The 21,955-nt window shown below is 33.8% G+C and overlaps 1 protein-coding gene across 1 annotated transcript in view; it reads left to right on the top strand.

The window, feature by feature from the left end:
• ATRNL1 (attractin like 1) overlaps positions 1-21,955 on the top strand; it is a 730,282-nt gene that overhangs the window by 171,494 nt on the left and 536,833 nt on the right. Inside the window, exons 14-17 of the mRNA XM_060100355.1 lie at positions 3,442-3,574; positions 7,415-7,596; positions 16,166-16,379; positions 18,092-18,280. Coding sequence (XP_059956338.1) covers positions 3,442-3,574; positions 7,415-7,596; positions 16,166-16,379; positions 18,092-18,280 — 718 coding nt within the window. The remainder of the gene's footprint in view (positions 1-3,441; positions 3,575-7,414; positions 7,597-16,165; positions 16,380-18,091; positions 18,281-21,955) is intronic.

Below are 21,955 nucleotides of genomic sequence, written 5' to 3'. Positions count from 1 at the left end.
AAAAATTTTAAAGTATTAACAATTATGTTTAGCAGGGTTAAAGATTCTCTTATTGGAGTATAGCTTAAATAACTAAATAGTGTGCATACAGATTTTCACCTAAATACATATTATGTTTTCTTTTTCTGAATTTTTATTAATCAAGAAAACTGTCCACTTGTTTTTCAAGATACCAGGCAGAAGTAAAAGGTAAAGAAAAGGGAATTTGAAAACTAAGTAAAAAGTTTTTATTTTATCATCTAAAATTTTTCTTTAGTAACCAGTCATATTTCAAAATACTTAGTTGTATGATTCTATTCTAAAATAATATTTAAAACTTAAAATGAAGGAAAATATTGAATTATTGACTAATCAGATTGAATCCTTTTGTTTTCATACATATTGTGTTGGTGTATGCTTTTCAGTGATATGATATTGTGTTGGTGTATACTTTTCAGTGATATGAATTGCCGTAATGATAATAGATACCTCAATTTTATTTGAGTTTTAATGTTAATATGACATGACTCACTTTGAAAATTTGAATTACTTTTTTATACTTGCATAATATTCATCTAATGGGAGTTATATTAGTGAATAATCTGGAAGTAGGAGCTAAGTAAAATAAAGTATAGGAATAAGGGACTAAAATGGAGAATGTTATTAGATAAAAATTGCAAGCAGGTTTTACTTAAAAATTTGTTCGGTAACAGTTAATTTGTGTTTAGACATTTACCCTATATGAAAATACACATATCTCAAAATTTGTATTATGCAAATTGTTATCAAGTGTTCATTTTTAAAAGTGACCTTTTGCTTTAGAGTTTATTTTTGATAATGATGTGTTAACAAGGAAAGTACTGGGTGAGATAGTATAAGTGAGCAGATGGTACTCACTTGTAATTTAGACTTTGATGTAACGTGTCTTTTGGACGGTTTTATCAGAATGTCTGATGATTAAGCTAAACCAAATGCTAATGGATACAGAAAGGTCTATGAGATTTTAGTGTAAATGAGGTCCGCTGAGATTCTATTTCATTATTTAGTCATATTTACTGCAAGTTGCATATTTTGTGCTCTAATAGCTCCAATAACCTTACTTCTTACAGATTTTCATTTTAAATTTACATCTAAATATATTAGGATGAAGATGAGTAGAGTAATGGTTATGCTTCATAGTCTGTTTACTAATGTGCATCTGGTTCATTAGGCCAAAAAATGCCAGCCATGTTTCAAAGTAACAGTCAGCTTTCTTCCATCGTTGAATAAATTGGCCGTGTGTGTGACTGAAATATAATTTCATCTTTTGTACTGTTTCAGTATCAATAAATGATTATTATACTGTTCTTTTTTTTTTAAATAAATTTATTTTTGGCTGCAGTGGGTCTTTGTTGCTGTGCGCGGGCTTTCTCTAGTTGCGGCGAGCAGTGGCTACTCTTTGTTGCGCTGTGTGTGCTTTTCAGTGCAGTGGCTTCTCGTTGCAGAGCATGGGCTCTGGGTGCACGGGCTTCAGTAGATGTGGCATGCAGGCTTATTAGTTGTGGCTCGCAGGCTAAGAGCGCAGGCTCGGTAGTTGTGGTGCACGGGCTTAGTTGCTCCGTGGCACGTGGGATCTTCCTGGACCAAGGCTTGAACCTGTGTCCCCTGCATTGGCAGGAGGATTCTTAACCACTGCGCTACCAGGGAAATCCTGATTATACTGTTCTTAATGAAGAGCAGTTGAGTTATTTAGATGGTGACTCTGATGTTACCACTGTTATTCTAAAGACTGGCATTAAGCTGTTATTCTTTCTCTTATTCTAACATGTTGTTTAGCCATTCTCTTGTCTTTTTTATAGGTTATTTTATTTATCAGATGATTCAAGTAAATTTATTTTCAGTTAGTTGACTAATGTTTGAAACTATAATAATTGTATAGAATAATACTAAGATTTATATGCTATATGAGAACAAAAAGCTATGAATCATAAAAACAACATTAAGAAAATTTATATGATCTTAATGAAAACGTGATGGTTGAATAAGAGTTGCAATGTAATTTGGGCTTTAAAAAATATATCTTCTGCGATTTTTTTAGGATGAATAAGATAAACATTAGTATTTTTTTTTTTTTTTTTTTTTTTTTGCTGTACACGGGCCTCTCACTGTTGTGGCCTCACCCGTTGCGGAGCACAGGCTCCGGATGCGCAGGCTCAGCGGCCATGGCTCACGGGCCCAGCCGCTCCGCAGCATGTGGGATCTTCCCGGACCGGGGCACAAACCCATGTCCCCTGCATCAGCAGGCGGACTCTCAACCACTGTGCCACCAGGGAAGCCCCTATCTATGTACTTTTAATCTGTGACATTATAGTATATGCAGTTTGCTCTAAAGAAATTAACATCTTAGAAATGGAGGTGACCGCAATGTATTTTATGTTGGAAAGTATAGTAGTTTGTAAATAAATATTTGATGGGTGACATTTTAAAGTATATATCTAAGAGGATAAAAATTGCTTCAACCATTTTTATATATGGGCGAGTTATAAGCAAATTTTAACTGTTAAGTTTTTTGGTTGAAAAGAACTATTTAACACCCTTACATGAGAAAGCCTGAGGTGAGTATGTCTGCCTACTGAAATAAAAGGGGCCTCAGGGTGCAGCATGTGTTTTTTTCCTTTTTGTTTTTTTCTCAAAAAAGAGTAACAGGAAGAGTTGAGCCCAAAATTTTAGAAGTTGATTTTCATTATCATAGATGCTAAAAATATTATGTGAAATATTGAACCTTGGTATATGCAGGGAACTCACACCAAAGTTTCTATGTTGCTTTTTTTTTTCTTTTTTAACCTTTAACCTGTTAGAGCTGGAATTAGTTGAAATATGATAGTTGTATAATAGGACTGATCAAAATGTAACTTTTGCAGGTTCTTTTCAACCTCCATTATGGAAATGTGACAGATACACACAGGAGAAACATCAATTAACCAAAACCATTATTTAATGTCTGTGGAAGTAAAATTAGTTTGAGTTATTGAGAAAATAATTTATCTTTTTAGATTTTATTGGATTTTGATAAAACATCTCTTTAAGTTTTCCTACTCATCATTTCTACTTCATTCCCAGGGGTCTGTATGATAGTTTTATTATGACTAGAAATCTTTCATGTGATCATTGAGAGAAATGACTTTGTGTATTGGCTTTATTTATTGAATTGGAAACCTGTTATCAGATTCAATAGAATAGGTTTTCATTACACGGCTTCTGTTTCAAATTGTGTAATTTGCACGTTTTTCCAGTAAGCACACATTCTAATTTGAAGAACTTTGTTCAAATAAAGAAATGAGTAAGAGAAATTCAGTACAACTGGATTTGGTGTTAGAACTCTGTATTGTAAAGCTCACCAGGTGACTTATATATACACTGAAGTTTAAGGGTCATTGCTGTACAAAGGTGAAAAATAACATGCTTTATCTTTTAATTTTCTAGTCTGTGAAAAACTATACGAAATGTCATGTGAGAAATGAGCAGATTTGTAACAAACTTACCAGCTGTAAAAGCTGTTCACTAAACTTGAATTGCCAGTGGGATCAGAGACAACAAGAGTGCCAGGCTTTACCAGGTAAAGATTTCAATTTGGTACATGAGTTTTATAGTCCACAGATGAATGCCATTATAGAAAAGAACGTTTAGTAAGAACATTCCATTTTCTAAAATTAAGTCAGTAGCAAATAAACAATAATATTGGAGTAATGATAGCAGTGTTTCTACAAGAAAAGTTTGTATGTTCATTTCTAATTCTTTTAAGATGTTCAAGGTTTCTCTTATTTATTATGCTATTGACTTGATCAGAATACTGTTCAATTAAAAAATTATGTCTTAGAAACAGAGAAAATAAAAAGTACTCAGACTATTATCCAAATCTAGCAGTGTTAAAATTTTAGTATATTGGATTTATTTTTTAAGTGCCCTTTATTTTTTAAATTTCAGGAACTGTTTTTTACTGACTGCTTTTTTATTACAAATTGAAACATTTATAATAATTGTTATATGATTTAATGAGAATCTAAGTTCTGCAAACCAGAGCAAAACTCATTTTATTTATTTTTTAAAAAATAATCAATTAATTAATTTATTAGGTTGTGCCAGGTCTTAGTTGTGGCAGGCAGGCTCCTTAGTTGTGGCTCGCCAGCTCCTTAGTTGTAGCATGTGAACTCTTAGTTGCGGCATGCATATGGGATCTAGTTCCTGGGCCCCCTGCATTGGAAGTGTGGGGTCTTAACACCTGTGCCACCAGGGAAGTCCCAAAACTCATTTTAAAAAGAAATTTCAATTTTAACACTCTTCTTAGTTGACCCTAAGTACTCTTTCTTTCAAATATGAAAGAGAAAATCAGAAAATTGAAAACTTGTATAGATATTTAACCAGTTCCATTTTCTTATTATACAGATAAGCTGAGACACACTGGTTATGTGACTTGCTTAAAAGTGCATGACTTGTAAATGGCAGAGGGGACTAGTAACTGGGAGTTCTATCTCTGTTCAGTTTTTTGCCTGTTTCTATACCATGATTTTTTAAAAATTCTTTCATAGAAAAATTTTCTGAATCTAGGTAGTTCTAGAAAGTGTTGGAAAATTCCATCACAGGATTTAAGTCTTTCTTATATAAGTTCATGTAAGAAAATAAAAATTAGATTGCCATTAAAAGTACCATTGAGATTTTGGAATTTTCTCTATGTACTGACTTTTGAAGCTTTTAAATAGTAATATATACATGTGTGTTCACTTTGAGTAAATTAGAGAATATTATTCAGCAGGCAGGATTTGAGAAGCATTAGTGATATGACACTAAACTTGAAAGTAATGATTTCTAAGTGTTAAAATCTAAAAGTAACATGTAGATCAGTAAAAATACTTATAAAGTCTCTTTAAAAAGACAAAGAAAATGCTAGACTAAAATAAGATTTGACAGAAGGAATATATATGTTTAAAGGAATATTACTCAATAAGAAGGGAATTCGATTACCAGTGGAAATTTGCAAAAATAATAGTGAAGTTTTATTTGGTAGTACCCATCTCTTCATTGCTTGGGAAAATATTTTGGTTTGGTATAAGGGTTCTACTTGACCAGGCTATTATTTTGGAGAATAATAAATACAATAAAATATTTTATTATGTACTAACTTACCTTGTCCTGTGTTCATATTTACTAAGAACCAGCTTGGTATATATATAGTTTGGTTTCCATTCAGCTTGTCTCAAGGAAGTGAATGCTCTAAATGGAGGGCCGAGTCTGTATAGTAGTTGCACTTTTCCATGAAAATTTGTGAATTGCATTTTTCCCACTGATCTCATATAAAATTGGCAATTTGAATTTGTCTAACTAAACATTGAAAAAATTAAATGCTATCCTTTTAACTCTAAAGCTGAGTTGATGCTCAACACTACAGAAGCCTAAAACATCAAAACATTTGGCTCAGTGCTATAATTTAGTTTAGCCTCAAAGGCCCATGCATTGTTTGCATTTGTATGATTTATCAACCAGGTATTTTTGATCTTATAAAAAAAAGAGACAGGCAAAACTAATGTAAATCCTTCCTTGATTTAGTAAGGAAAGAAATAGCTGAAATTTAACAAAAACTTTTTCACTCTTTCCTTAAAGTGATTTGGTACTTTAGATTTCAGAAGACCAGGTAGATTGCTATATGTGTAGCCTGAAAATGAAAACAGATGTGTTTGAAACAGTCTTATTAAATGACTCCAGTTTATTGAGGGGTTACTGTGTTCCAAGCACCCTGTGTTATTTTCATTACCTAGTTTAACAGGACAGCAGTTATTAAAGAACCAGAGCACTATTATTAGTAAATAATACTAAGATATTATTTGCTTTTGTGATTCTCATTCTGTTATAGGTTTACTATGTAAATAGTTTTCCAAAGGCTACATAATATGTGATTCCAATAGATTGAATGTAGATGCAGATATGAGAATACAGTTATATTAAACCAATACTAAAGAGATTTGCAAAAATATTTATAAAACAATGCCACACTTTTCACTATTTTGTTTTTTGCAGACTATAATTAAAAAATTAAATATGTTATTTATTTTAAGTTGTTATATTTTCCCCAGCATTTTATTATGAAAAATTTCAAACATATAGAAAAACTGAAAGAATTGTAGAGAGGATACCCAATACCCTCACCCTAGATTCTATGATGCACATTTTGCTCTGCTTTATTCCTGATCTCTCTGCCTATCCATGCCCTATGCATTTATCAACCCATCTTAATTTTTTGATGCCAGGGACCTGATTTGAACTGTTCCTAAGGAGAAAATTTGATGGTACATCTTCTTCAAGCCTATAATGGCATAAAGGGACAAGACATCCCAGAAACTGGAAAAGTGTGTTTGTAATAAAAATTTAAATTATAATTTAAAATGAATAAATATATTTTTAAAAGATCAGTTTTTATTTTTAATATGGTCAAGCCCAGTAGATATAAAATGCATAAGGGAAAAAATATGTGGAGTTCTCAATAATTTTTAAGAGTTAAAGGGGTCTTGAGACCAAAATATTTGAGAATTGCTGCTTTATAATAATTCCATAAAGATTGTATTAAGGCATCCAAGGCTGAAAGGGCAAGAGGGACTGATATATTTAGTGATGTGGAAACTAAAATGTAGTGAAACTTCATAGATTGGTGTGTTAATAAAACACTACAATGTTAATTAATGCACACGAGAGCATAACTTTATATTGTATTTATAAATCCATGTTTTAGAAAATAGACACTGTTTTAAGTTCAATTTGGACCCTAAGGATAAACCACTGTTACTGAATGGTATGTTTAAACTTTCGAAAGACCTGAATGACTGTGTAAAAATAAATACTAGAAAGCAAAGCTTATAGCTTCTTTACTATACGTAAATGAAATGAGACTTCTCGCCCCACAGTTATAATTAAAGAATCAAAGAACCCAGCTTATATTAAAATCGTACACCTGGGCTATGGAAATTAGATTTAGAGGACAATTAGCTACACTTGTAGGATAACTTTGAAATTGCTTTTGTTATGTGCTGGTTATTTTTCTATTAAAGTGATCTTGTATTATATAAATTGCACTTTGGGACATAGTGCAGTAGTGATTTTACTTGCTGAGAAACCATATGCCAGCACACTAGGTTTACACAGAAAACCTAACAGTCAACACATTTTAACAGATATTATAGAGCCATAGCTTTTCTTATGTTTAAGAATTAAAGAAAAAATTAGGATCTTTTTATTCTTCATCAAACTATTAGACGAATTTAGTTTAGTATGTTATAGTGATATATTTAAATTTTTATTGTTAAAATTATTTAAACAAATACCGAAGTTGTATTAAGAATTCTGAAATAATTGAAAAATACACATGCTTTTTGGTAATCTAAAAATAAGGTATAATTTTTTTTTTGACTAGCTCATCTTTGTGGAGAAGGATGGAATCATATTGGGGATGCTTGTCTTAGAATTAATTCCAGTAGAGAAAACTATGACAATGCAAAACTTTATTGCTATAATCTTAGTGGAAATCTTGCTTCATTAACAACCTTGAAAGAAGTAGAATTTGTACTGGATGAAATACAGAAGTATACGCAACAGGTAACAACTATACTTGTTTTTATTATGGAAATATGCTGATAATCCTGTAACCATTGGCAATGGTTCATTCTTTTTGTTTTTTAATACATGATTTTTACTAAATAGTCGAAGTAAAAGTAGAACTGATTTCTTTGGTAATAAAGTTTTCTAAATTACTCATCTCATGGTTTGCTCAGTAAACCATTGCATTATCTTACCAAGAAGACATCTCATATGAATAAATATACTTTAAAACTTGTGCATATAATTTAAGAATTTGTTTTGAAGTGTAATAATTTTGGGATGTCCCTTATAATTAGAACACTAGACCAACACATTGGCTATATTTGTATATATGTATCTTTGTGTGTGTGTTCTGTGGGTTAAGTTTTTGAATTATGCTATTTTCCTAGGTATAGATTTGCTTGAAATAATATACAAATAGTTAGCAGGACTTAAACCGATTTTTAAAGTACATGGGAGATTTGGAACATACAGCATTTGGGAACAGTTTCAATTTCCTAGAGAGTTGGTCCATAGAAAATGGAATATTTCCTTGGAAATAATGTCAAATATCATTTTATAAGAAATTTTTAATAGGAATTCACAGTATTTTCTGTTCTTGGGATGTTAAAATGCAGTCAACTCTTAAGAACAGATTAAGTTGGAGATTTGGAAATAATTTACTAAATATTGTTTTGAAATATCTTATTTAGATTCTTACTTGAAATGTCTTGAGGACATTTTTAAAAATTGAGATATAGTTGACATGTTGTTTCAGGTAGACAACATAATGATTTGATATTTGTAATATTGTGATATATATTGTTTTTGGATTTTTTTTTTAGGTTCCACATGTAAGTGAGATCATTTTCTTTCTCTGTCTGACTCATTTCACTTAGCATAATGCCCTCAAGAGCCATCCGTGTTGTCGCAAATGGCAAGATTTCAGTACCCTGTGATCTCACTTACGTGTTGTATTTAAAACAAAGAAACAAGCATACACACGAAAAAACAAAAAAACAAGCTCAAAGATACAAAGAACAGATTGGTAGTTGTCAGAGGCAAGGGTGGAGGGTGGGCAGAATGGGTGAAGGGGTTCAAAAGGTATAGACTTACAGTTATAAAATAAACAAGCCATGGGGCTGTAATTCATGGCATGGTGACTATAGGTAATAATACTGTATTATGTATTTGAAAGGTGCTAAGAGAGTGGATCTTAAAAATCCTCATCACAAGAAAACTGTGTATGGTGACAGATGTTAAGTAGACTTATGTGGTGATCATTCCACAATATATACAAATATTGAATCATTATTTTGTATACCTGAAACTAATATAATGTTATATGTCAATTATACGTCAATTAAAAAAAAGAAAAAATATAATCAACTCTTAAGTTGTAGGAGATTTAGAAATAATTTACTAAATCTAATTTAAAATACCTTATTTAGCTCGTATACATACTTGAAATATACTAAGATAATATAAACTGTCATAGCATCATTGAAGATTTTTGTATTTTGTGTCAAAATAAAATTTGAACTCAATATAGATCAGGTAAGTGATAAAGCTAAACAATAATAAATACCTCAGATCTGAGGTGTGTACAAGATTTGGCCACTGTTTAAGATACACACACACACATAGACACCCTGTGGTAAATAATTCACAAAGTGGCATGATTTCTATACAAATAATGGAGATATGGCTATAATTCAACTATTGCTTTGAAAACTATATTAGACCTCAATGACTTTTTTTGACCTTAGGTTATGGCTTTTATTGGACCAGGGTCTGTTGGTGCTACAGAACTCCACTCTGCAGTGCAGTGGATATGGTTTTGGCTTGAAAACTTTTCAGAGCAAAGATTACCAATTGCTTGCTATTGAAACAGTTAAGTAATACTTCCTTGGTATAGCTGATTTTTAAGCAGCATCGAGGACAGCATATCAAAATGATTGAGAGTATGCAGTCTGGACATACTGCTTATCTCCATAGCTTAGTAGCAAGTTAACCTCCCCAGCTTATGTTCCTCATCTGTAAACTGGGATAGTAATCATAGCTATCTTATATGTTTATTGTGAGAAATAAATGAGGTATTGTATGTGAAGAGCATAGATAAATTTTATTTCTTAGTGTTTACTAAAGTTATCATTATTATTGTTTGCATTTTAAAGATTATTTTTGTATGTCTATTTCCACTACTGCTGTAACTACTATTTCCAAGAATCATTAATTAGATAATGAATTCTTAAGTAACTAAATGAATTTATTCGATGAATAGTTAATAATGTTGATATTGACTGTAGAAAAATATTTGCCCCAGACTTGTGTTTTAATTTTTCCACTTTACAAAGCCTTCCTCCACTCACCCCCACTAATTATACTAGGACCTTTTCCTTCTTAAGATCATTTCTGATATATGCTAAAGAATAGGAATATATGTTACTGATTTTCCTTTTGCTAATAACAGGGGAACAAGCATCTGATTTTTAAAAAGTGATATAAGAACAGTTTTGTATAAATGTTAAAAAATTAGAGGGACTTAAACACATAAAACACATACTCTTTTGAAATGTTTGTATGAACATTCAGTTCATTATTACTGCCTGCCATAATTTTTGTGGTGGTATTAGTGTGTGTATTTCTCATGAGTATCGATACAGATAATTTAATTTCTAATGCCATTTTATATCTGTAGAGTCAAAGCCCTCCCCCCATTAATAAAATTGATAAATTTATTATACCCCCAGTTTTTATAAATATTCAGAAATTTTACGTGGATATCACATTGTGATACTTGGCTGTCAAACATTTGTTATATGCTTGATATTAATAGGGAAAAGAAAAACTATAATAATTAAATTTGTATGAAAAATTGATCTGTAAAACCATTTTTGTGTGAACTTAAGCTATATTTCTGGGAAAGATGGGCTAATCTTCATTCATTTAGTACAAATTTATTGAGCACCTTCATTGTACTTGGCAGTCTACTGCTTGCTGAGAATATAGAGATCAAAAACAATCACTGTTGTTAAAGAGCTTATGGGGGAGAAATACAAACACAGTTTTACCAAAGTGTGATAATTGCAATGATAGATGCACACAGGGTGGTGTATGAAGATAGAGGATGGATACCTGACCAGTAACGTGGACTTAAGGAGTTTCCTAGAGTAATGCTGTAGTTAATTATTGCAGGACTTTGAGTTGGCCAGCGGATGAAGATATTTGTAAGGAGGTCAGAGAAGTGCCTCTGTTTTTTTCTCTTAATTTGCCTTGTTTGAGAGCTACCAGCCTTGTGGTTGAGGATAAGATGCAAGTGGTGTCATCTAGAAGAGATCTATTGATTTTTAAAAAATATTTTAGAAAATATTGACAGGGTATTATTTGTAAAGTTTTATTTTTAGTCATACGGAGCATACAACATAATTTAAGATCTATTTATATTCTTGTACTACTAAGAGCTTCATTTCTTTAATTACAAAATTGAGACTCAGTTATCAATGAACATTTGGAAATTAGTTCTACTGAATAAGTATAACTTATAAAGAGCATCTTATTGGTAGATCCACATTCTTTGAGTTTTAGAAAGTACTAGTGTTTGGCATTTGAGCTCTGTTGCTTTTTTCCTTGTTTAAAATATATTATTTTTAGTTTTTACATTTTAACCTTGAAATATGCTGTTTTAGGAGTTTCATATTTCAAGATTTCTTATGTAAGTTGCTCATTTTTTCTTGCTTATGATTATACGGTAGGTCTGTATTAGTTATCTATTTTATATATAGTAGTGTGTATATGCTTATGATTATAAGTCATAAAGATTAGACCAACAATTATTTCGGATGTGTGATTCAGTAGTTTGTGGCATAGCCTGCCCTGTAAATGAAGAATGTTTTATTTCATTAGAAATATGAGCTTTAGCAAAATTTTAACGGTGGAATTTTCTGCAAGGTGACATTCCGCTAAGCATATCTTTATATAAAATGAATTATATCCTGAGTCATTGCAGCTGTATAAACTTAAGGTAACCCTTCTGTAGCAAATAAAGATTGACAAATTCATGCACTTTAAACAGCTATCCTGGATCAAATGATCATTTACTTATCAGAAATGGCTAATGAAATGTTGCAATGATTTATGGTGTGCTGCAGTAAGTTTTCATAGTATAGTAATTTATCTTTCATTCTTCAACTGCCTGTCCAGTTCATTTACTGTGTAATAGTTACTTTAAATGTTTTATCAACTGCTTATTTTTCTGTTCCTCTCCTCTTCCTTTCAGATTCTTATGATGATTTAGAGAATAATATTTCATTTTAAATGACTTGTTTTTACTATAGATAGTTTGGAAATATAGGCAGAGTTGCTGTAATGTGAAGCACAGTCATTAATCTGAAATAGCTATGTTGGATTGATTCCTGCTGTTATTATCAAGAACTATAAAAATGTTATAGCTTTTTTGTTATCAAAATATCTTTGAGAATAAGTATGAAATATATGATGATCACAAGGCAAAGCAGCATGTGTATTTTTATAATTAGAAACATTATTTATTAAGCACTATCTCTGTCTCAGGAATTGGATGTTGGAAAATAAGCATCTCTGTTCTAATGGCCTTGCTTAGCAAAATTTGTTGACTACCTACTATGTGTACAGTACTCTACTAGGTGATATGAGATCTTCTGTTATAATGAATATTCATAATACTTTAATTTCATTTAAGAAATATTTGTTGAGCATTTTGTGAAAATTGTTATATTATACACTATAAATTTCTAGGTCTACGGGTTCTTTATCAGCTCTCTAGGACCATTTGTACAACATATTTAGAATAAATACTGGATTTATATATCTTACTTCTATATTGTTAAAGACTGAAGTGGAGGGACTTATTTTTCTCTATCCTGACAGTAATGTAAAAAAAAAAAAAAGATGATGTGGAGTTTTGAAACTACTTCACATTATAATATTATTAGCTTGGTAACTGAGAACATAAATTATTATTATGTATATTTAAGGTAGAAATGTTTAGGAATGATGTCAGCAAGGTGATAGAATGGGAGTTTGCAGCACTCATTCCCTCACAGAAACATTGATTTGAACAATCATCCATATACAAAATACCCTTACAAAAGCTAAGGAGTCCAGGTAAGAGATTATAGCACTGGGTTGGGGGCGGTGAGGGGAACACAGAAATAAGCAAACACTCACTGAAGATGGTAGAAAGGACAGTTTCACATTACCTGCATCATCCCTCCCCTAAGCCTGCACGGTCCAGGAAGCATGGTGAGAAAGGGTGAGAAATACCCTCTGCAAAGGGGAAGGAGAATGAAATGAGCACCGATTTTGCTTTGGACCCTACTTCCAGGCCTGCTCTAGTGAACCCCGGTGCCTGGATGATCCCTGTGGACCCAGGCACTAGGCACATCCCAGTGCCAGCCACACTGGCTCCTGTGGCCTCAGGCTGCAGGCTGGCACCCGCAGACTCAGCCTCCAGGCTAGTCCCCCATATCCCTAGGCAACAGGAGACCTAGGATCCACACCCTCCCCATTAGACCCCAGCACTGGGCTGGCCTCTAGAGACCCAGGGTCAGGCTCATCCCAGTGGACTCAGGCTTCAGGCCCTCCTCTATGATCCCAGGTACCAGGCCCACCCCCATGGACTCAGGCATCAGATCTACCCCAAAGACTCAGGACCAGGCTTGCCCCAGTGGACCCTGGTACCAGGCTAGCCCCTGCAGCCTCATGACCATACTTGTTGGCCCAGGTGCCTGGCTTGCCCCAGCACCAGTCCATAGGATTCAGGCTCATGGCCTGATCCAGTGCCAAGTAAGCCCTGTGGATCCATGCTCCTGGGTGGCTCCCACAGTTCCAGGCTCCAAACTGGCCCATGGACCAGGCTGCAGGCCTTCCACTGTGGACCAGGTTCCAGGCTCACCACTTTGTACTCAGTTACCAGTCCTACCCCAGTGGATCCTTGTGCCAGACTGGCCCTTCAGACGTAGGATCCAGGCCTGCACCCACAGACTCAGGCTCCAGGCTTGCCCTCGTGGAAAAGAGAAAGCGGCAGAAAGCTCATTTAAACAAATAATGACAGGAAACTTCCCAAATATGGAGAGGGAAAAGAACATCCAGATCCATAAATCCCAAAGAACCTCAAATAGATTAAACATAAAGAGACTTTCACCAAGACACATTATAATAGCCCCAGATAAATCCAAGCATTTATGATCAACTGATGTTTGACAGAGGTGCCAAGAACACACGATGGGGAAAGGACAATCTCTTCAATGAATAATGCTGGATATCCTTATGCAGAAGAATGGAAGTAGATCCTTATCTTACACCATATTAAAAAATCAATTCAAAATGGATTAAAGACTTACACACATTAAGACTCGAAACTGTAAAGCTACAAGAGGAAAACACGAGAAAAAATCTCGACATTGGTCAGGGCAATGATTTTTTGGATGTGACCCCAAAAGCACAGACAACAAGAGCAAATATAGATAAATGAGATTGTGTCAAACTAGTAAGATTCTGCATAGCAAAGGAGATAATCAAGAGTGAAGAGACAGGGCTTCCCTGGTGGCACAGTGGTTAAGAATCCGCCTGCCAATGCAGGGGACACGGGTTCGAGCCCTGGTCCGGGATGATCCCACATGCCACGGAGCAACTAAGCCCGTGCACCACAGCTGCTGAGCCTGCGCTCTAGAGTTCATGAGCCACAACTACTGAGCTCACATACCGCAACTACTGAAGCCCACATGCCTAGAGCCCATGCTCTGTAGCAAGAGAAGCCACCGCAATGAGAAGCCCGCACGTTGCAACGAAGAGTAGCCCCTGCTTGCTGCAACTAGAGAAAGCCTGCTCACAGCAACGAAGACCCAACATAGCCAAAAATAAATTAAAAAAAAAAAAAGAGTAAAGAGACAACCTATGGAATGGGAGAGAATGTTTGTAAACCATACATCTAATAAAGATTTAATGTCCAAAATATATAAACTCAAATAATTCAACAGAAAATAAATAACCCAGTTAAAAAATGGGCAAAGGACATAGATATTTTTCAAAGAAGACATAAAAATGGCCAGCCATATATATGATGAAAAACTCAACAGCCGTAATCATCAGAAAAATGCAAATCAAAACCAATTGAGATATCACCTCACACCTGTTAGAATGGCTGTTATCAAAAAGATAAGAGGTAACATATATTGGCAAAGATGAGGAGAACAGGAACTCTTGTATACTGTTGGTGGGAATGTAAGCAGTGTAGTCAATTTGGAAAATGGTATGGAGTTTCCTCAAAAAACAAAATCTATCATATGACCCAGCAGTCCCATGTCTAGGTATATATCCAAAGGAAATTATGTCAGTATCTTGAAGAGATATCTGCACTTCTGTGTTCATTGCAGCATTATTCACAATAGCCGAGCGATGGACACAACTGAAGTGTCCATCAATGGATATATGAATGTATAAAGAAAATATATATACATATGGGTATGTTAATTAGCTTGATTGTGGTAATCATTTCATAATGTGTACATATACCAAAAAAAATCATACACCTTATATAGGTATAATTTTCATTTGTCAATTATGCCTCAAGAAAGCTAGAAAAAATGAAAAATAAAATCTCAAAAAGAAAAGCATAACTCTAAAGCAGAAACAAGGAAAGAAAAAGAGGTATTCATAATCTAAAAAATTTTGTAAAGAGAGTACCTTGGACCAAGAATATGTCATTATTTTTTCAATCTCATTAGAATAATATATTTTAAAATTGAGTAATGATTAAAATAAGGTATATAAATACAGCATATATTTTGTTTTTAAGCTTCTTTTGAAATATTATTGAGAGCACTAGAAAGTTTAGTTTGATGGCATTTGTCAACCTCTGTTAATTAAATTTAGGCACCAGGGTCAAAGATTTTATTAGTTTTCTTGATCTCTTTAATAATGAAAGTAGATGACATTAATTTATCTAAAACTGTGCTAAAGTCCTTGTGTACCAGTAGAGGTCTAAACTAGGAGAGAGGCCCTTCTTCTTCCTAGTCCTTTGTGAACCTGTTGTGAAGTCTTCACTCAGCCTTCATATACTGTTCATTGATTTTGTTTTCTATTTTCTCACAGTGCATATAATGTCAACTTAGCTTTAGATTCTCAACTCCACAACTGATTAGATTGGTAATAACAGTAGTAATAGTAGCTGCAGCAGAAGTAGCAGTAACAGTAGCAGCAACACAATATGTTAAGTTTTTTTAATGATCTTCCCTCATAAGATAGGTATTTATATCAGATATCACCATTTTATAGAAGAGGAAACTGAGGTTCACGAGGGCTAAAGAAATGACCCCAGTCATGTCACTAAACACAAAATATGTTTTAAACATAGTGTTCTATTATACATCATTCTCCAAGATGTGCTGGAATTGTTAATTATCCTTCGTACTCGAAGTCCTTAGAAAGGCAGTTCTATATATATTCAAATGTACTTTTTCATGATAATGAACTGTTTGCTAAGGAATATGATGCAGGATTTTTACATCTCACTTTTTAAAAATGTCCCTTTTGCTATTGTTTACAGAAAGTATCACCTTGGGTAGGCTTACGCAAGATCAATATATCCTACTGGGGATGGGAAGACATGTCACCATTTACAAACACAACACTACAGTGGCTTCCTGGTGAACCCAATGATTCTGGGTTCTGTGCGTATCTAGAAAGGGCAGCAGTGGCAGGCTTAAAAGCTAATCCCTGTACCTCTATGGCAGATGGTCTTGTCTGTGAAAAACCTGTTGGTAAGTAGTCCAGTAAACTAGTATTCTTTAAAAATATGTTTCCAACCCTTCTTCCCACTACCCTCTTCCATGGTGTGATGCTATGTAGGCCTGAAGTAACTTTCACCATCTTTTTATGATGCTGATTTCAATGTATATTTTATCTTTATTCACATTCCCCACTTACTATTAGTGACCTCAGCCTTAACTTATGAAAACATCAAAATTGTATTGTTTTATACAATCTTTATTTCTTGGTTAAAATAGTGAGATTATGAACATATGGTTGTAGTTACAGTATAGTAATAATATGTTCTTAATATTTTAATGTGTTTTACTTTTATAATAATAGTCTTTGTAAGAAAGATTTATCATTAAGATCAACAACCAATTTAGAATCATTTTAATTTTACAGATCTATTATTTCAGTTGGCAAATGAAGAGAAACATGGCTGTTCCATCCTTTGAAATGGGTTTTTGTTAAGTGAGAAAGGAATATTGAATTTTCTCTTTTTTTAAATACTATATTTTGTATTGCAGAAGAATATACATAACATAAAATTTATAATTTTAACCATTTTTCCCTTCAGTGTTTTTGAGATATAATTGACTTTTTAAAGCATTTTTTAAGTATAGAGTTCACTGTCATTAAGCATATCCACATTGTTGTTAATCTATCAACACTATCCATCTCCAGAACTTTTTCATCTTCCCAAACTGAAACTCCATATCCATTACACAATAACTCCCCACTCATGCCTCCTCCAGCCCCTGACAGCCACCTTCTACTTCCTGTCTCTATGAGTTTGACTGCTCTAAGTATCTCATATAAGTGGAGTCATAAGGTGTTTGTCCACTTGTGTCTGGCTTATTTCTCTTAGCATAATGTCTTCAAAGTTCACCCATGTTGTAACATATGTCAGAATTTCATTCCTGTTTAAACATGAATAATTTTCCATTGTATGTATATACCACATTTTGTTTATCCATTCATATATTGGTGGACACTTGTTGCTTCCACCTACTGACTATTGTCAATAATAATGCTATGAACATGGGTGTGCAAATATCTGTTCCAGTTCCTGCTTTCATGTCTTTTGGGTATGTAGCCAGAAGTGGAATTGCTGTATCATATGGTAATTCGTGTTTAATTTTTTGAGGAATTGCCATACTGTTTGCTATGGAAGCTTCACCATTTTAACATTCCCACAGTAGTGTACAGGCTTCCAATTTCTCCACATCCTTGCCAACATTAAAAAAAATAGTCATCCTAACGGGTGTGATAAATATTATATTTTATGTAAAAATTTTATAGTAAACTGTTTTATTTTTATAGCTTTGTTGCTTTGATAAGGTGTGGAACATTTATAGAATTATGGCTAGCTAGAAAAGTAAATAATGTTAGTGTACATAATATTTAGCCAATGGATAGAAAAACCTAGGTCATGTATTACATTTCTATTTAAAAAATTTTAAATTATACAATTTTATGTATTTTGTAAATGATTAAAAATTCCCAAGGTATTATAAATTTCAAATTAGATAATAAATTTAAGAAGTATTGACATGTCATCTTCATTCTCATTTACCTTATCATACAATTTTTACTCTAATTTTTATCCCACACTTGGCTTAATTGAAACATTCCCTAACAACAAAGTGAACGAACCTCGTATACTTGTGTTAGAAAGCAGGTAACAAATAAAATAATTATATTTGCTGATCTATTCCAGTTAGTCCAAATCAAAATGCAAGGCCTTGCAAAAAGCCATGCTCTTTAAGGATGTCGTGTTCCAACTGTACCAGCAACGGCATGGAGTGTATGTGGTGCAGCAGCACGAAGCGATGCGTTGACTCGAATGCTTACATAATCTCTTTTCCATATGGACAGTGTCTGGAGTGGCAGACTGCCACCTGCTCTCGTAAGTATTTCTCTAGAGTCCATTTTTGTTTAACTGCAACATAAATCACGTTTCTGTGATGGACAGAGAAATTGAACGTTTGAGGGAGTTTAAAAAAATGAGAAAAAATATTGTCACTAGTTACAATTAAAAATCGCTAGTTACAAGTAAAAGCTAGTTTTAAAACCTCTTAATGCTGTAAGCCCCTGATTTACATTATACCATCATTTTGAATTCCCCTAAGTATATTACCCTGCTATGAGCATTTTGCCACATTTGTGTTCCCCTGAACTCTGAGCGTGTGTTGAAAACAGAGTAACACTTCATGAAAGTGCTCACTTCAGAAGGATCGCATTGCTTCGTTGTGCTTTAGTGTCCTTTAATCTAGCACAGTTCCTGTGTCGTCTTTTTTTATAACTGGGATTTTTTTTTTTTTTTTAAAGAACCTACACCAGTTGTTTTGTAGGTTTCCCAACTTGGATTTGTCTAATTGTTTCCTCATGATTAGATTAAAAGTTAAGTATTTTTTGGCAAGGGTGTATCAGTGGCGGTATATTTGCTACAAGTGCAAGATGTATAATCTTGGCGTCACATGGGAAGTTGTGTCACCAGGCCAGTACTGAACTTACTGTGGGTTGTGCTTCAGGGGAAGACCCTGACTCTTGCTGGTCTCATGTTTTATAAGGACTATAGAATGAGGAAGCACCTGACTGTCTGTGTTACTGGGTACTGTGTAGTTATGAGGCAGCATGGTCATCCAGTTATAAGCCCTTCTTGCTCAGATGAGTGCCCTCATTTAGAGGCAGCTGCTTAAGGCAATACAGGTGGAGACTCACTGTCTCTTCCAGACCTTACAATACTCCCAGGGAGGATGTTTCCTTCCCCTAGGGACCCAACCAAATCCATATTTGTTCCATATCGGGCACCAGTGTTGCTTGAAGAGCTGGGACAAAGTGGTAATTGCCACAGTGTAGGCTAGAACTTGCAGGCTGTAGTTGTTGTTTGCATTTATTCTTCCAGGCTCTTGGCGTCAAGTGGAGAGGTGTTCCTGGGATGGGTATGGCTGGACCTGTTATGGGTTGAGCTCCCTGTTGCTATCCCATTTTAGGAATTTTGGTAAGGAATGGGGACGTACGTGATCAAGTGTGTGACAAGGGGGTGTTGCAGGCATAAAATTGTCTTGCTAGCACAGAAAACGTCTTATAACTAGGAGCCAGCTGCTGAGGAAGGTTGAAATACCAGTCCTGGAGACTTGTGGGGAGGTGAGACATTGCTCAGCCTCTCCTGCCTTGATTGTTGTGTTTGTTTCACAAAAGATTATATACGTATGACCCATTTAGATAAAGTTGAAAATAGGCAAAACTATGCTATATTGTTTAGGAGTGAATTTTTTAGGTAGAATTGTAGGGTAAGGTAAAAAGTTACTCTTATAAATGTCAGATAGTGGATGCTGCTGGAAAAGATTAGGGGTGCTGATTAGGAAAAGGGTACAAAGGAGGCAATGTTCTGCTTCTAGGCTGCATGCAGGTACAGAGTATTCATTTAAAATAATTTATTAGTGTCACATTTTTCTTTATGTACTTCTATGTATGTGTGTTATATTTCACAATGCAAAAAGGCTAAAAGGTAGGGAAGAAGGAACTTGGAAAGTCTCCAAGCTCTTAAACTTTTAAGAACTTTCTAAAAATTATTTAGAGTTCAGTCTAAGTTGTCTTCTCCATTCACAAATCTTTCTTATATTCCATTCTTTTCATTAGTTCATCTTCTGGAAAATAGTCTTCAGTAATTCTTTCCAAATAAATTTGTGGCTAGTAAACTTTTTGAGTCTAAAGGTGTCTAAAAGTGCATTTTTCATGTTCACTTGAATGATAAAATGCCTGGGTGTGGAGTTCTAAATAAATTGTTTCCTTAGAAGGTCTAGCATTCAGTGTTGTGGATAGGAATTTTCATGCCAATCTAATTTTCATTCTTTTGTGGGACTTCTTTTTTTTTCCCTTTCTTTTAAGACTATTCTCTTTATCCTTGGCATTCAAAATTTTGCAGTTTATTTGAATTCAGTTTTACAGTAGTTGATGTGGATTTCAAAAATGGATTCTCATTCGCTCTTCATTTGGAGAGTAGTTTTCCATCATCTGCTAAAAATGTTCCTTAATGTCAAATTATTTGTTTTCTTCTATTTACTCTTATTGGAAATCTTAAAATAGTCATTGAAATTTTTGGATATATATCATTATCTTTTGTTTTTGCCATTTTTTATTGGAGTATAGTTGATTTACAATATTGTGTTAGTTTCAGGTATATAGCAAAGTGATTCAGTTATGTGTATATATATATATTCTTTTTTCATATTCTTTTCTATTATAGGTTATTATAAGATATTGAATATAGTTCCCTGTGCTGTATAGTAAATCCTTGTTGCTTATCTATTTTATGTATAGTAGTTTGTATCTGTTAATCCCATACTCCTAATTTATTCCCCCCCCTTTCCTCTTTGTTAACCGTAAGTTTGTTTTCTATGTCTGTGATTCTGTTTTGTATATAGATTCATTTTTTTTTAGATTCTACATATAAATGATATCATATAATGTTTGCCTTTCTCTGTCTGAATTAATATGATAATCTCTAGGTCCAGCCATGTTGCTGCATATGGCAATATTTCATTTTTTTTATGACACCACATCTTCTTAAGCCAGTCATCCAGTCATCTCTTTATGGGCACTTGGGTTTTTTCCATGCCTTAGCTATTGTAAATAGTGTTGCTATGAACATTGGAATGCATGTGTCTTTTCAAATTAGTATTTTTGTCTTTTCTGGGTATATGCCCAGGAGTGGGATTGCTGGATCATATGGTAGCTCTGTTTTTAGTTTTTAAGAAACCTCCATACTGTTTTCCATAGTGACTGCACCAATTTACATTCCCGTCAACAGTGTAGGAGGGTTTCCTTTTCTCCACTCCCTCTCCAGCATTTATTATTTGTAGACTTTTCGATGATAACCTTTTTGACTGGTGTGAGGTAATACCACCTCATTGTGGCTTTGATTTGCATTTCTATGATGATTAGTGATGTTGAGTATCTTTTCATGTGCCTTTTGGCCATCTCTACGTCTTCTTTGGAGAGATGTCTATTTAGGTCTTATGCCCATTTTTTGATTGGGTTGTTTGTTTTTTTGTTATTGAGTTGTATGAATTGTCTGTATATTTTAGATATTAACCCCTTGTTGGTCACATTGTTTGCACATATTTTCTCCCATTCCATAGGTTGTCTTTTCATTTTGTTGATGATTTCCTTTGCTGGGCAAAAGCTTTTAAGTTTGAATAGGTCCCATTTGTTTATTTTTGCTTTTAATTCTTTTGCGCTGGGGGACTGACCTAAGAAAACATTGATATGCTTTATGTCAGAGAATGTTTTGCCTATGTTCTCTTCTAGAAGTTTTATGGTGTCATGTTTATCTTTAGGTTTTTAAACCATTTTGAGTTTATTTTTATATATGGTGTGAGGGATTTTTCTTATTTCGTGGATTTACATGTAGCTGTTCAGCTTTCCCAGCACCACTTGTTGAAGGGACTGTCTTTTCTCCATTGTGTGTTCTTGACTCCTTTGTTGTAGATTATTGGCTGTAGGTGTGTGAATTTATTTCTGGGCTCTCTATTCTGTTGCATTGATCTATATGTCTGTTTTTGTGCCAATACCATGC

This window comes from Mesoplodon densirostris, chromosome 1 (assembly GCF_025265405.1).
Source record: "Mesoplodon densirostris isolate mMesDen1 chromosome 1, mMesDen1 primary haplotype, whole genome shotgun sequence".
In the NCBI taxonomy this organism is placed as follows: domain Eukaryota; kingdom Metazoa; phylum Chordata; class Mammalia; order Artiodactyla; family Ziphiidae; genus Mesoplodon; species Mesoplodon densirostris.
The sequence above is the reverse complement of the archived record's forward strand: the minus strand, read 5'-3'. Positions and strand labels throughout refer to the sequence as shown.